The sequence below is a fragment of the Bos grunniens genome, chromosome 19 (genome assembly GCF_055505025.1).
Source record: "Bos grunniens cultivar Pamir isolate PY7600 chromosome 19, Bosgru_T2T1.0, whole genome shotgun sequence".
Lineage (NCBI taxonomy): Eukaryota > Metazoa > Chordata > Mammalia > Artiodactyla > Bovidae > Bos > Bos grunniens.
This window is the reverse complement of record NC_141183.1, coordinates 8,108,400-8,123,447: the sequence shown is the minus strand read 5'-3', so window position 1 is coordinate 8,123,447 and position 15,048 is coordinate 8,108,400. Positions and strand designations below refer to the sequence as shown.

At 50.3% G+C, this 15,048-nt stretch overlaps 1 protein-coding gene across 2 annotated transcripts in view; it reads left to right on the top strand.

Annotated features, from left to right (window-relative positions):
- The first annotated feature begins 272 nt into the window (after positions 1–272).
- Positions 273–15,048, top strand: part of UBE2O (ubiquitin conjugating enzyme E2 O) — a 49,245-nt gene continuing 34,469 nt past the window's right edge. Inside the window, exon 1 of one of the 2 annotated variants that reach the window (XM_086356265.1) lies at positions 273–788. In XM_086356265.1, coding sequence (XP_086212391.1) covers positions 378–788 — 411 coding nt within the window. In that variant the 5' untranslated portion in view covers positions 273–377. The remainder of the gene's footprint in view (positions 789–15,048) is intronic. The other variant, XM_086356266.1, reaches the window with a different exon arrangement.

Sequence of the window (15,048 nt, the reverse complement as noted above, 5' to 3'; positions counted from 1 at the left end):
CCGTCCTATCTCGACCCCTCCCCTCTTTCTCGGTGAGCACTCCACTTCCCGCCCCCGGGTCCCCACCCCTGCCTCCTCTCTCCGTCCTTTCACTCCCTCTGGCCCCGCCCCGCCCTCATGCAGTCCATCCCTCCCCACCCCGCCCCTCGCCAGCGGCAGAATCTCCAGCGTCCCCTAGCGACCAGGCAGTAGCCCCTAGCAACCGCATCTCGGTTCCCTGACGACGGCGGCACGCAGCCACGTCAGCGCGCCGTGGCCCCGCCCCTCGGCGCCGGCAGGCCCCGCCTCCCCGTGCCTTTTTCGCCGCCGCTGCTGCCGCCGCCGCCGCCACCGCCACCGCCGCCACCGCCGCCGCCCGAGACTCGCGCAGCGCAGTTATGGCGGATCCCGCAGCGTCAGCGCCCGCAGCCCCGGCTCCCGCCCAGGTCCCGGACGTGCCCCCGAGCCCGGACGCAGCCCCCGCCTCGGTCCCGGCGCCGGCGTCCGCGGCGGACTCGGGCTCCGGGCCATCCTCGGACTCTGGCCCCGAAGCCGGCTCGCAGCGGTTGCTCTTCTCCCACGACCTGGTGTCGGGCCGTTACCGCGGCTCGGTGCACTTCGGGCTGGTGCGCCTCATCCACGGCGAGGACTCGGACTCGGAGGGCGAAGAGGAGGGCCGTGGGAGCTCGGGCTGCTCGGAGGCTGGGGGCGCGGGCCACGAGGAGGGCCGGGCCAGCCCGCTGCGCCGCGGCTACGTGCGCGTCCAGTGGTACCCGGAGGGCGTCAAGCAGCACGTGAAGGAGACCAAGGTGCGGCGGGCCGGCGGGCGGGGGCCGGGCCGGGGGGCCGGCGGGGGACCGAGTCGGCCGCTCGAGCCCTGGGCCGAGAGGGGAGGCGTGCAGGGCGCTGCCCGGTAGTGGTGCCACACTGCAGTGGGGCCGAGATGGGAGGACAAGCCTCCGCGGCGGGGACGCTCCGGTGCAAAGTCATTGCACCAGCCTTGGGCCACCGGGCCCCGGGCTTCTCCCACGCTAAAGACTGGCGAACTGGCAAGCCCGTGCCAGGCTGCTGCGGTGTCGGCCTCAAGATCCTGTATGTGAACCCAGTCCGGTGGGGGAACTCCTGGGGCAGGCACGCTCTCGGCTTTACACCAGAGCGGCGTTCTGCTGACCCCCAGAGCAGCTACCTACTGCATTATGCATCCAGAAAGGAAGGCCGTGCCGGTCCGTGCAGGGAGGGCTTATGGGCATTCCAAAACAAAAGATAGAGGTGAAAATCTCGGCAGACATGAAACCCCAGGAAGTTCACTGGATTGCAGAATGCGTTATTATGGGTGAAGAAAAGCAGCCCCTTTGTGTTTTAGCTTGTTGCCTGGTTTTAACTGCTGCAGGGAACTTTGAGTAAAATCATTAACAATCGGAACCCTGATATTAATAGCCCTGAGGGTGCAGGGAGGGATGTGGCAGCTACTGACTGGAATTGATGACTCTCTTAAGTACAGATGGACTCCTTGGGGAAAAAAAAAAATTCTATAGAACCCTGGATGGAGAGGAGCCACCCATTTGGAAACCTGAAGGATTTGTCTTACCTGAGGCCATTAAGCAAATAGCAGACTCCCCCGTTCATCATCATAAAACTTAAACCGTGAACCAGGGTTGGTTTGGTGGCTTTTCATATCTTGTTTTCCCCCAGTGTGAACTCCTATCAGTAATTCACAGACACACACGCCTCTTGTATCTTTCACCCCTATTTCATCTCCTCCTCCTCCTCTCCTTCAAGAAAACATTTCTTGGCGAGAATCAGGCCTGGACTGTTTTAGCTGCCCGGGGTGTTGAGTGGTCTGATTTCAGGGGAGGGCACTTTAGAAGTTAATCTGGGAGACGAAGGCGACCTGCACAGGATTCTGTGATGACTGGTCTGGCTGGGAAGAAGTCCCCACTCTCCGGAAGAGCCTGTGATCCATTTCCTAGTGGCAGAAGTCACCACTGATACCAGCAGAGTCTTTTTCCTAGCCAGTACATGCGCATCCATGGGCACAGAAATCCCTGCACAGGACCCCTGGCTTCCCCTCAGAAAAATACAGATCAGGCGGTAGCTTCTCTGAGTCGGAGAGAAAATGATAAGTTCACGCAAAAGTATGTGGAATAGATGACCTTTTGCTGCAGAATGCTGGTTAAAAATTACTGCCAGTATTGTTGGGAAGACAGGAGTTTTTGCCCTATGCACTGCATTTGTGTGTTGTTACACTAGCGAAGGTTGTGTCACTGGTGAAGGGTTGCCGGCATCTTTCCACTGGTTCTTAAAAAACGTTTTTTCTAACCATCTCCTCTAGAGGTTTGTGACTTCTGGGATGGAGCTCGCTGGCCTCTGCCAGGGCCTGCTGCCCGGGGACTCAGGGAGGCAGGCCCGGCTCGCTGCTGGGAGCTGCAGTGTTTCTCAGTTGTTGTTCCTGTTCTTCTCGACTTTGGTGGTTAACTTTGTTTACAGTTATGCTCAGTCTGTCTCCTCACACAATGTGTAATTCTATGAAGTTTGACTTAAAATAATCTATTTTGGAATTAAATAGAAAATAAGTTTAAGGCCCCAGGTTGGATATATTTTGAAGCTGCCCTCTTGTGACTTGCTTTGAATTCGGTGAAGTCCATCGTGGCTCCAGCGGTGATGTTTTCTTTGCCATTGTAGTTTCTGCCGCTTCTGAGCTTGGCAAAACCTCAGGGACATAGGGATCCTGGGATGGGGTGATACGTAGTGCCCATGAGTAGATGGCAGGAGCTAGTGCTTCCGTCAGGACTTGAGAATGGTTTTATTGGCGGGAAAGAAGGGAGTTTATACCTGGTAGGTAGCTCTCTGTTACCGCAAACCACAGGCACAGATGACCCTGACCAGTTCTGCTCCTGAGGTTTTGTTCCTGAGCACCCACTGGGGTGGTGGGGTGGGGCCTGGGACCGTGTGACATTATGGTTTAGGAAGACTTTCCCTCTCACTTCCCACTCCTTATATACCCATTGAAGGGACAGTGTGCTGTAAAGACCATTAGACCGAGAGTGATTCCTCCTCCATCACTAATCTGGTTATGAGACTTGAGAACCCAGTTATTGATAGGATAAAGCAGTGCCAGTCTTGGGAAACTTTTCTTTTTAAAGCTGCCACCTATTGCCATTTTATAAATAGTGTCCTTTTAATGTGAATTGTTTGGTAGGCTGTGGAGTGTTTTTTGTAGTTTTCATGTTAATATGGCAGACTGTGAGTACTCTTAGTTTCTTAATTTCTTTTAAGTTTTTAATGAGCAAATTGAGAAAGAGAGATGAAGAGGACAGTCAGCAAGTCCTGTCCCCTCCTGGCCACTACCGTGAAAGTTATCAACAGAAAAATAAGTCGTTCTTCTGGAAACTGCAGGATTTATGGTCTAACTCCTGAGGCTTCAAGCAGCGAAAGTTATAGGCCTCTTTAGGACTAAAAAAGAGGCACCCAGTCTGTGCTCCTTCCTTTCCTTGAGCTCCTGACCCCTTCAGTGTGATAGCTGATTTATCCACTTGAGGCTTGTCCCGTTCGGCCATGGGTCTCCTGTGTGGAGACTTCGGCCTTCCCATCAGTGGTCATCCTTTGAGTAGATTTTTGGAATGAAGCCGAGTGCTGACAGCCTCTTGCCCTTCTTGAGCGTTGGCTAAACATGGTGGGTCGTCCTGATCTCCACCTGTCGTGGTTGGACAGGCAGCCCCTGTAAGGAAGAGCGCCAGCTGCTGTTTGAGCAGCTTTAGGGCCTTCGTGTTTACACTCGTTTGCTTTCCCGTCTCTCATGCGTTGTCTCTTGCTCTCAGTTGCCACAGTTTTCACGGTCTGTCTCTCACGATCACCCTCCTTTTGTGAGGTGGTGTGTGTTTTTGTGTGTGTGTGTGGCATTCCTGGTGACAGGTCCCTCTGGAATTGGCTTTTGGGTTTATTTTTGGCTCCTACTCAGGCCAGCATTTCCACGGGGAAAGCTATTTAGGTGTAGCATCATAGCGTGTGAGGTTTGCTTGCCTCGCTGGTCCAGTGCTGGGCCCATTAAAAGCAATTGTTCTCAGTGATGTAATAGGAAGAATTTACGTAAGGTTAACCAGGGTGCAGGGCTGAGCGCATCTGATTGCATTCTATTCAGGTAGGATCACAGCGCGGTGGCATCTCACCACTATTCTGTGATTTTAATCTTTGTCCCTTGGCTTCTGGTTTCTAACTTGTAGGCCTCAGTGTCTTCCTGGCTTCTCTGTCTGGCCCTCTGCCCAACTCAAGGGCACTTTCACCCAATGAGGGACATGTGTTTGCGTCCTGTGATTGGAAGTAAAAACCTTGGGTGCTCTTGCTGGCTGTCACCTGCTCTGAATGACCTTGGCCTCGTCACTGCCTCCTTTTCTCTGTCTGCAATAAAATACGAGGTCTGTCTTTCTAGCCACTGAACTGAGCCTGCACAGGTGGAATAACCAGCAGCTTAGCTGGGTGGTGCCCAGAGCAGCCTCTTGGCTGTTGGCAGACACTGTCCTGATGTCCATCAGACAGGGCCAGCCGCGCCCCTTCAGGAGGGCGCATCCATGTGTCGCAGGTGGTGCTCCTCCACAGGGAAGCCAGAAGGTGCGCTCTGTTTCGGTGATGTAGGCATTCCTGTTTGATGATGCTGCAGCTTATGACCTGGTGGATTATACCTTTGACTTCTTCTTTAAGCCTCGTCTATAAATACTCATGATCTTCACTCCTGTTACTTTATAAGAAAACAGTAATGGACATTTAAAGTAACACCTGGCAAAGTCTACCAGCCTCCAGGAGGGGACGGAATGAATGTGTGTATGTAGGTATGTTTATCTTTCAGAATCTAGGGGCATCTTTTGAAATTCCCAAAAGACAGAAAATGAGATTGTGAATTACAAGGATGGCAGAGTATTGCTTTTGTATTTAAAGATTACATAATGCTTGTTCTTCTTCTTACTGTGTTACTATGTGCTGGACACTCGGTAAGTGCTTTATGCGTTTGGCTCACTTATGTGTACAACACCCTTGGGAATTAGGTACTATTATTACTGTTTTAGAGAAGGAACCCGAGGAACAGAGTAGTTGTGTAACTTATCCAGTCACACTGATAATAGTGGAGGAACCCAAATAAAGTGGAAGTAAATATAGTTTGCCGTCACCTGAGGTTTCATAGGTCGTTAACTAGAATTGAGTACCCCCATCAAACATGAGTCACTAGCCCTGTGGTTGGCATTAATTATCCAGTCTTTTCACACTTGGATGTCCCAGTGGACTGGGAGGGAACCACAGGCGAGGAGAAAGGGCAGGGTGTTGGGATGGGTGGAAGGTGGACCAGTGGCCACAAGGGAGGCCGTCTTGGACAAGAGCAGAAGAAGTGTGGGGGAAACACCCTGTTTGCACTGCAGGCTGCTTCCAGCCTACTTTTGTCATTCATTCCCTAGCCCCTTGGTCATTATCCAAACAACTGTCAGAAGACACTTTATTTCTAGAGAACCTGTGAATACCTCTAGATGTTGAGTGAAAGAAACCTGTGCAAGTCTGATTCCCTGCCTGCAGGTAACCGGCCTTCCTGTGTTGTCTTAGACGAGGGTGATGTCAGGAAATCCAGCGTGACCTCCTGCCCAGTCTTGACCTCCTGCCCAGTCTTGCTGCCATCGTCACCCTCCCGCTGGGAATGCTGAGTCCCGAGCTGGGTTCAGGTGGGCTCCTTCAGTCCCCTCTCCCGGGCCCAGCCCCTCCCCATCAGGCTGCCTCCACTCCCCACCTGTTTTTGCTTTAGGACACTGAGGTCCTCTGGTGCTTTCCCCACCCCATGTCCCCGGCAGTCCTGCCTTTCTGTTTGTCATTTTCCTGTTCTATCAAGAGGAACTTTTTCTTTTTTATAACTTTACCCACGGGCCTCATGGACTCCAGTGGAACATCCATGGGGCCCTCGCTTTACAAAAGGGATGCGGGTGCAGTGTGCGATGTGCATTGCCATCACTACAACACTGGACCCATGACCAGTGCAGCTGACCCTGTGGTCCCCTCCGAGTTGAATTTACGGTGATTTCGGTGATGAGCGGGTTCTCTTTTAAAGAGCCTTAACCCTTGGAAGACGCAATCTGTGTTCCTGTTCTGATTGAAAGAAGCTTTTCGGAGTTTGCTGCCCAGATCGGAGTGGGAAGATGCTCAAGCGGGAGAAATGGCCAGCAGGACGTTTCCAGAGTGCTTTTCGCTTTACACGATGCTGTCACTCACATTGACCAGCAGTTTGGTGTTTTTAACCGTAGCTCCTCCCTGAGGTTCCAGCGGCCCGGCGGCTGGATGCCAAGCCCTGAGAAGGACGAGGTTTTCATGCTCCTGAGCCCACAGTGGCAACTCTGACTGAGCTGGAACACACGTTCAGAATTGCTTCTCTCGCTGACATTTCTGCCAGCCTCAGGGGGCTCTATTAGGAGCCACCTGACACGTGTGGTTGCCAACAGCGAAGAGCAAAACGCTTACTGGAATTTTTTGTAGTTCAGAATAGAACTGAATCACGTTAGTGGATGGCCCTCTGAATGTATCCACTCCAAGGTTATTTGCCCGTGTTTTGCTCTTCGGCTACACCCTGCGGTTGAGGGTTTCGTGTCCTTCGACCCAGGCTGACTGAATGGATCTCTTGGTCCATTGGGTCTGCAGGTCCGCTGTGTTCTTCTGAAGCAGGATTGTGAAAAAGGTCTTACGATTTAAACATTGAGGCAAACCCCTGCTGTTCAGAGGGGTTCAGCTCGGCAGTAAGTCCTGGGGCAGTAAGTCCTGGGATGCGTGTCCTTTAAATCCAGTTGACTCGTTGAGGGGTTTTTGGTGTGTTTGCATATTTTGAAAGACTGAAACATCTTATTTTCTGCAGCAAGATGAAAGGAACTAGACACTGGATCACTTATGGTTTAAGTTGATGGCATAGCTATATCTGGTAAAAATTCATTCTGACTATGACAATCTGAGCAATTAAAAGAATTCAAGATACTGAGTAGTGCTTTAAAAAAAAAAAAAACAAACTGCAGTCAATCCTATTCAACAATAAAATGAAAACCCCCAGCTCCTGGAGAGATTTCCTGCAGTCTGAAGAGCGTTCTTCATTTGCATCCTGCAAGTGAGAGCTGGTCCTTCACACTCAGCAGTTCTGATGAGGTTCTTCCTTCTAGCTTTAATTTTAATCCTTTTTTGTGGGAGATGCTGCTGTGATGAGGGCTGGAGGAGCTGCCTTGACAGGCGTGTCCACGGGACTATACTTACTGGCCCCCTAACTGCAGGTGGGAAGGAAGACAGACACACACATCTGTGTCTCGTGTGTGGCTTCCAGGAGCATCAGGACCTGACATACTCCGGGCTGAAAGCAGCTCTGACTGTTTAATTACTTGAGGGAGTTTGAGGGCCCTGAAGGCTGATGATGTCATCTTCAGGACAAGGGAGAAAAAGCATCTCACCCTCCCCCAGCGTGCTTTGGGGGCACCCACCACCCCCGGGTGAGAAGGGCTGTTTGCCTCCATTTCCCCGTGCCCGGAGCACCCCAAAGCCTTTCTCCTTCTGGCCTCCCACTGAAGGGTGTGAACAGCTCTTCCGAAGGTCACAAAGGCCTAGGGAATTCCTGGTCATGGTACTTAGAGCTTTTTCTCAGTCCCTGCCCTGTTGACCCTCCAGCCTTGTCAGTATGGTCCATCAATCACCCTCTTAATGGAAACTCTATTCCATTGAGTTACAACTCTTCTGGCTGTAGTGAATTTTTCTCTCTCTTACCTTCTTTCCTCTTAGGAAATTTTGAAGATTCCCCTCTCCTCTGGGCTTTTCTTCAGCCTGCTGTGCTGTGTGCGGTGCTTAGTTGCTTGTCGTGTTCGACTCTGGTGCCCCTTGGACTGCAGCCCACCAGGCTCCTCTGTCCATGGGGATTCTCCAGGCAAGAATACTGGAGTGGGTTGCCATGCCCTCCTCTAGTGGATCTTCCCGAACCAGGGATCGAACCCAGGTCTCCCACAATGCAGACTGAGCCACCAGGGAAAGGCTGCTGGTACCTGCATGTTCGTCCTTACTCGCACATTCCCAGCTGCTTCCTTGATGGCTCCATCCTGTCATCTAGAACCTCCAACTTTGCGAGTGTTAACTGCCCTCTCCACCTGCAAGTCTGTGGAATTGTAAACATTTCTTTTCCCAACTTTTTATTATGAGACAGTTTTAAACAGAGAGAAGTTGAACGACTAGGCCAGTGATTACTAATTACCAGCCAGCATGAGTCAGTAGTTAACCTCGTCCTCGTGCCAAGTTTGCTTTATCTGTGTCTGTAAGAGTATGTAAATACGCTCCTCCAGAGCCCCTGGTGAGTCAGGAGCAGACATGACGCTCACCTCCAAGTACTCAAGTGTACATCTTCTAAACATCAGAACGTTTAGGATCACTTAAAATTCTCCTTTTTGGGCTCCCATTCTGACCCTTTTTCCCTGTTATAAATAATGCTGCTAGGAAAATGGGTGTACAGATACCTCTTTGAGATCCTGTTTTTCAGTTCTTTTGGGTATACACCCAGAAGTGGGATTGCTGGATCATATGGTAATTCTATTTTTACTTTCTTGAGGAGCTGCCGAACTGTTTTTCCATTGCAGCGATACCATTTTACATTCCCACCAACAGGGCACAAGGGTTCCAATTTCTCCACACCCTACATTTGTAATTCTTATTTATTTATTTTTTGATAGTAGCCATCGTGCTGAGTGTGAGATGATACCTCATTGTAGTTATGATTTGCATTTCCCTAACGATTAGATTAGCGGTGTTGGGCATCTTTTCATGTGCTTATTGATCACTTGTGTGTCTTCTTTGAAGAAACATTTATTCAGATCATCTGCCCGTCTTTGACTTGAATTGTTCTCTATTGTTATTGAGTTTTAGGAGTTCTCTCTATATTTAGGAGTTCTCTCTATATTCCCTGGTAGCTCAGTCAGTGAAGAATCTGCCTGCAATTTGGGAGACCTGGGTTCGATCCCTGGGTCAGGAAGATCCCCTGGAGAAGGAAGTGGCAACCCACTCCAGTATTCTTGCCTGGGAAATCCCATGGACAGAGGGAGCCTGGTGGGCTACAGTCCACGGTGTCGCAAAGAGTCGGACACGACTTAGCGACTAAACCACCACTGTCTGTTCTGGATGTTAATCCTTTGTCAGATACCTGATTGCAGGTATTTTCTCCTTCGTGGGTGTTGCACTTTACTCTCTTGGCAGTCTTTTGATGCATAAAACTGTTTTCATTTTCCTGAAGCCCGAACTGTCTGTTTTGTTTGCTTTTGTTGCCTGTGCCTTTGGTGCCAGGCCCCGACTCGTCTGTCTTCAGATCTTTGTTGGAAACGCCCCTTGCTTGCCCTGCATGTCCTCGCTCCTGCACTGGTTCCGGCTCTGACTGCCCCAGCCCGGACTGCCTCCTGGCCTCCGGACCCCTTTTCAGCCCAGCAGGTAGGCTGAGCTCCCGGGCGAGCGCCCCACCCCCAGCCTCCGGCCCTGCCTTTGCGTGTCTTCGGGGCTCCTCACCTACTCTCTGCCCCTTCATTTGAACCCCAGGTCACCTGTGCTGTTCCCTGCGTCTCACACCCTGTGTTCTCTCCGTGGGGTGCTTCTTGAGAAACAGGGCTTTCTGTGAAAGCTTACGTTCCGAATGACTCACATGGAGGAGTAACTCCTTCAATTAAAAATGGATCTAACCACCCTGTTTACCTGTGGGGCTAGGGGGAGCGGGGAGAGCATGGTAAATGATCCCCAGTCACACCTGCGAAACCCGATGGCGTGGAATCTGCTGGCTGCTGTTAACGCAGGTTCTTCTGACACAGTCAGACTGGGGTGGGCGGGCCCGAGGACCTGGAGGGGAATGTCCTCCCTGTGATGCAGAGTCTGCTGGTTGGAACTAACTACCCTTTGAGTTGGACTGACATATATAGGTGCTTAAAACCCTGTTGTTGTAGATTCAGGTTTTTAATCTACCCTGCACCCCAAGTTGTAAGTGTGTGTATATATATACACATAGATCTGATTTAGGGTTCTTGTCTCCCCTCTGCTTAGTCTTCTAGTAACAGTGTTAATGCCAGAGATTGGCCAAAGATGGGCCACAGGAGGGAAGGGACATTGAGTTGCCCTCGATAAGCAGGCAGTGCTTAAGGGTCCTAGTAGCAGAAAAACCTGTTTTCTTCCCCTTTACCCTTTTGCCTGGGCTTCCCTGGTACCTCAGACGGTAAAGAATCTGCCAGCCAACTCAGGAGACCTGGGTTTGATCCCTGCATTCGAGAAGATCCCCTGGAGAAGGGAATGGTAACCCACTCCAGTATTCTTGCCTGGAGAATCACATGGACAGAAGAGCCTGGCGGGCTGCAGTCCCTGGGTCTCAAAGAGTCAGACCCAACTGAGTGACTAAGCACAGACATACTCCCTTTTGCCTACTGACCGGTATTTATATGCAGCTGTCTCCAAGACGTGTCGTTGGATTTAATTTCTTTTAAGGGTGAAAATACATGACAGTTGTTATGAATAGAATGCAACCAGTCTAGGAGGAAAAGGGCTGAAATTGCCGTCTTGTGTCCAGCCCGTATCCATGGCTCACTGGCTCTGTGCCAGGCAGCATCATGGTTGCTTTGAACGTGTCATCTTTCTCTTTCCCTAAAGTGGCAGAGACCTGGGTTTCCCAAGGGCTCAAGCAGGTGATGCCCCTCCCGTAACAGCACCAGGGACAGAGGGTGAGGACATTCAGTCTTGGTTGTGCTGTGTCGTGGGTGCCTGGAAGCAGCCACATGAAGAGAGATACCCGCCGTGGAAAAGCGTATTCAGCCTGTCCCCCATCTTTCTTTTATTCTTATCATTGTCCTATTTCATGTCTGCAGTATAAACTCTCTTGAGGTTTATAGGAAAGTTGTAAGGACCACGGTATACCCTTCTCCCAGCTTCCCCCAAGGTTGACATCTTATGTAATATGGTACATTTGTCAAAAGCAAGAACTTAGTCCTGGTTCCACACCATTAACTGAAACACACACTTGTGTTTGGATTGGTTTTCCACTCATGTCCTCCTTTTGTTCCAGGATCCAAATCTACGACTCCACAGTGCACTTAGCATAATTGCCTTTTGAATGTTGGAAAAACCGTTCTAATTGCTCTTGCTCTTTATCTAATCCACACTCCATCCTTTGCCCTAAGAGTCATTGTACTGAAGAATTTTGCTCAACAGCTTTTGATGCTGGAGAGAAGGGGTCAAGCTCTCTAGAAAGAGACAGTTGGGAGCCACACGAATCGTGGAGGGCGCCGGAGGAGAGCAGAGGGCAGCAGGGGGTGGACAGGTGAATGCAAGGGCGTGGGAGTGCAGCATCCAGGTCAGGTGTGCGGGGAAGATGCAGGCTCAGTGGCCTCTTGTCAGTCTCTGTGATCATCCCTGAAGAAAATCGGTGGGATTATTCTCTTATTTGTCCTAGATGGTAGTTTGTTTTTTGCTTTTTTCTGATTGCTCAAGTTATTTTGAGTTACTTATACACACTTAGTACACAGTTGCAAGAACATAGAAAAATTGGTTTAAAAAAAGTCACCTATAATTCCACCACTCAGGTATAACTACTGCTTATCACTGCAGTGGATGGTTATTCTAGTCTATTATCAGCGTATCAATATTTGTTTACAAAAGTACATACCGTGCTTAATCCTGCCCCCACACCACTTAACAAACTTAAAATGGACCGTGTAAATGGACCATTTGCACGTGTCCAGGGGAGTTCCAAGTTTGCAGTACTTGTGTATTCCCACCGAACAGTGGAGGCTTTAAACCCAGAGAACCGTCTTCTCTTTGCTGGTTAGTGTTCTGGAACACACCGTTCCCACGACAGGCAGTATCATCTGCGTGGAAGCCCTGTCACGTTTGTTGCTGGGCGGGCTACCCCACCTGCTTCGTTTGATGTGCACTGATTCTCTTGGGCTCGAACCTAAAGACTTACTCCCAGGTTGTATTCTATGAAGTGAATTTTTAAAATTTATTTAGTTATTTTATTTTTCGCCGCCCTGGGTCTTTTCGCTGTACGTGGGCTTTTCTCCAGTTGCAGCAAGGGGGGCTACTCGATAGTGGCTCTGCGGGGCTTCTTGCTGCAGAGCGCGGGGCTCTAGATGCGTGGACTCGGTACTTGTGGCTCACGGGCTTCGTTGCCTCACAGCATGTGGGATCTTCCTGCATCAGAGACCAAACCCGTGTCCCCAGCATCGGCAGGCCGGATTCCTATCCACTGAGCCATCAAGACAGTCCCCAGATTGTATTTTAGAAACACCACCAGTGACAGAAACTTTGGCCACTTTTACCTTGCTTCAGCCTTGGGGTCTCAGTTCCGAACCTTCTGCGGAACCCACGGTCACGCTGGTGCGCTGTGGGCGCCTCACAGGGGCTTGTTCAGCCCTTCAGGGTCCTCTCCTCTGTTGATCGCTCATCCCATAAACTACATTCAGATGCAGTTCCCCCTGCTTTTTCTGCATTCTCTCTATTAGAATTGTCACCCATACCTTGGGGCCTTCATAGTCTCCCAAGTTGGGTGTTCAGAGGCAGATATGTTTCTTTTTGGTAACATTTTCATTTCACAAAAAATTTTTGATAACATGATTCTTAATGTCTGTAATTCCATCCGATGGATGAACCTGTTTCTCTGATCCGTCTCTTTCAACCAGCTAAATTGTTGCCAGGTTTTCAGTTTTAAATGATGGGACTGACATCTTATACTTTTTCTCTATCTTTGTCTACTTCTGTAAGTTTCTTAGGTTAAATCCCTGAATGAAATTACAGGTCAAGGGGTAGGAATACATTTTTAAGACTTGATTGACTTTACTACACTGTCCTCCCCCCAAGTGGTCTCCACTTACACTTCATCTTAGAACGCCTGTTTGCCAGCACGATGCTGAAGCCTTTTGTGACTGAGGCAGGAGCACCCGGCTAGTTGGCAGCATCTAGGGGACTAGAGCGCAAGTCAGCCCCGGTTGCCAAGAAATAAGCCCTTCTTGTGCCAGCGGTTGGCCCTGAGCTCTGCAGGCCGGGCGGGCCAGTCTGTCGTGCCTTCAGCTCACGGCGAGCATTTTCCGCAGGCAGAGGGCTGGACGAGGGGGCCGTGAGTAAGACGAGGGTGCAGGAAGTGCTCCCTGGGGCTTGGAGTCGGCATGGAGACCTGTGATGGCTCCGCGTCCACAGCTCACCCCGTAGACAGAATCTTGGACGGTTTCTGGGACTGGACGAGATCACCCTGAGCACCACTCAGCATAGCACTGGCTGGCAGCTGCCGCTGCCGGGGAGTCATTTAGCTCTGCTTCAGTTTCCTGGTCATGTTTGGGAGCCCACACAGTAAATATGATTGCAGGTCCAAGGGGGGATATTGCTAATTAGCTTGTCTGCCCTTTAAATTGAAATCTTAATGCTCCTGTGTGTGTGTTTAAATAGATAATATATGCAGATGGAACAACATTCAAAAGGCTTAAAGAGGATGTCATGAAATGTTTGTTTCCTTTCTAACATTTCTTCTCCCCAGAGACCATCACTATGACCAGACTTAGTCTGTTCTAAGCATATATATTTAACAAGACTAGGCATATATTAACACCCCGCTGAGAATGTCTCTGTGATGGTTCTGCAGCAAGACTGAATTAATTAGATTTTTTTTTTTCTTTTTTCAATATGTATTTATTTGGCTATGTGGGGTCTTAGTGGGGTCTTAGTTGCAGCATTTGGATAAAAAAGTTACCTGACCAGGGATTGAACCCAGGCCCCCTACATTGGGAGCGTGGAATCTTAGCCACTGGACCACCTAAGGTCTACTGGAGGTCCCTAATTAGATTTTTAAAACTATTTGCTACTTTTTTTCTCCCTGCTCCTGCGTTTTATTGAGATTCGATTGATGTGCAGCTTTGTATAAGTTGAAGGTATACAGCATAATGGTTTGAGTTAAATATATCATGACATGATGACCAGAATAAATTTAGTGAATATCCATAGTCTCATAGATACAAAATAAAACAAGAAAATTCTTTTCCTTGTGGTGAGAACCCTTAGGATTCACTCTCAACTCTCATATATAACATACGGCGTGTTAATCCTATCTGTCACGGTGTACATCACGTCCACAGTACTTACTTTTAACTGGAAGTTTGTACCTTTGACCGCCTTCCTCCAGTCCCCTCCGGGATGCCCTTGGGAACCGCAGATCTGACCTGTCTCTGTGCGAGTGTGTCTTTGAGGTGTGTTGCCCCTGGGAACCGCAGACCTGACCTGTGTCTGTGCGAGTGTGTCTTTGAGGTGTGTTGCCTCTGGGAACCGCAGACCTGACCTGTGTCTGTGTGAGTGTGTCTTTGAGGTGTGTTGCCCCTGGGAACCGCAGATCTGACCTGTGTCTGTGCGAGTGTGTCTTTGAGGTGTGTTTCACCTGCGGCGCTGTTCCTGGTGCACAGCGTGCTGCTTCAGTATTTTTGTACATTTCAAAACGGTCTCCGCTGTTCTCTGCCTGTTCTGACTGCACGTGTGTATATTGTCCTCCGCCTCCCCCCCTTTTTTTTTAATACCATGGCTTTCTGGACAGCTGTCTGCACTCGCCAGGTCATACTCCAGGCCGGCCTGGGTGGGCTTTGCCCTCTCTGTTAGCTTTGCGACGTTGAGTGATGCACTTAGAGTGTCCCGTCCCTGGCCTGTCCTTCCCCACTTTCTCCTCTCTGCGCGGGCAGTGTGCCATGTTGAGTTGGGTACCACATAGGGAGAGACCACTGTGCTCTTGGGGGCAGCAGGACCAGCGTTTATTTTCTCTTGGCACCTGCCCCCAAGCCCTCTGTCTAGGGTCTTCTCAGTAGCCAGAGGTGCCACTGATGTGAGTGGGGGCTGTTGGCGGTCCTTGAATCAAAAGACCCGTGGTGGAGCCCAGGATGGGTGGGTGCGGAGCGGGGAGGGGAATGGCAGTTGTGGTTTGGTTTGTTCGTTTGTTTTCAAGTTTAAACGAAAAAGCATTCCCAGAAACTTCCTAGTGCCTTTTGTGCCCACTCTTGGCATTTTGCTCACGAGGCGTGAAGGTTCAGGCTGGGG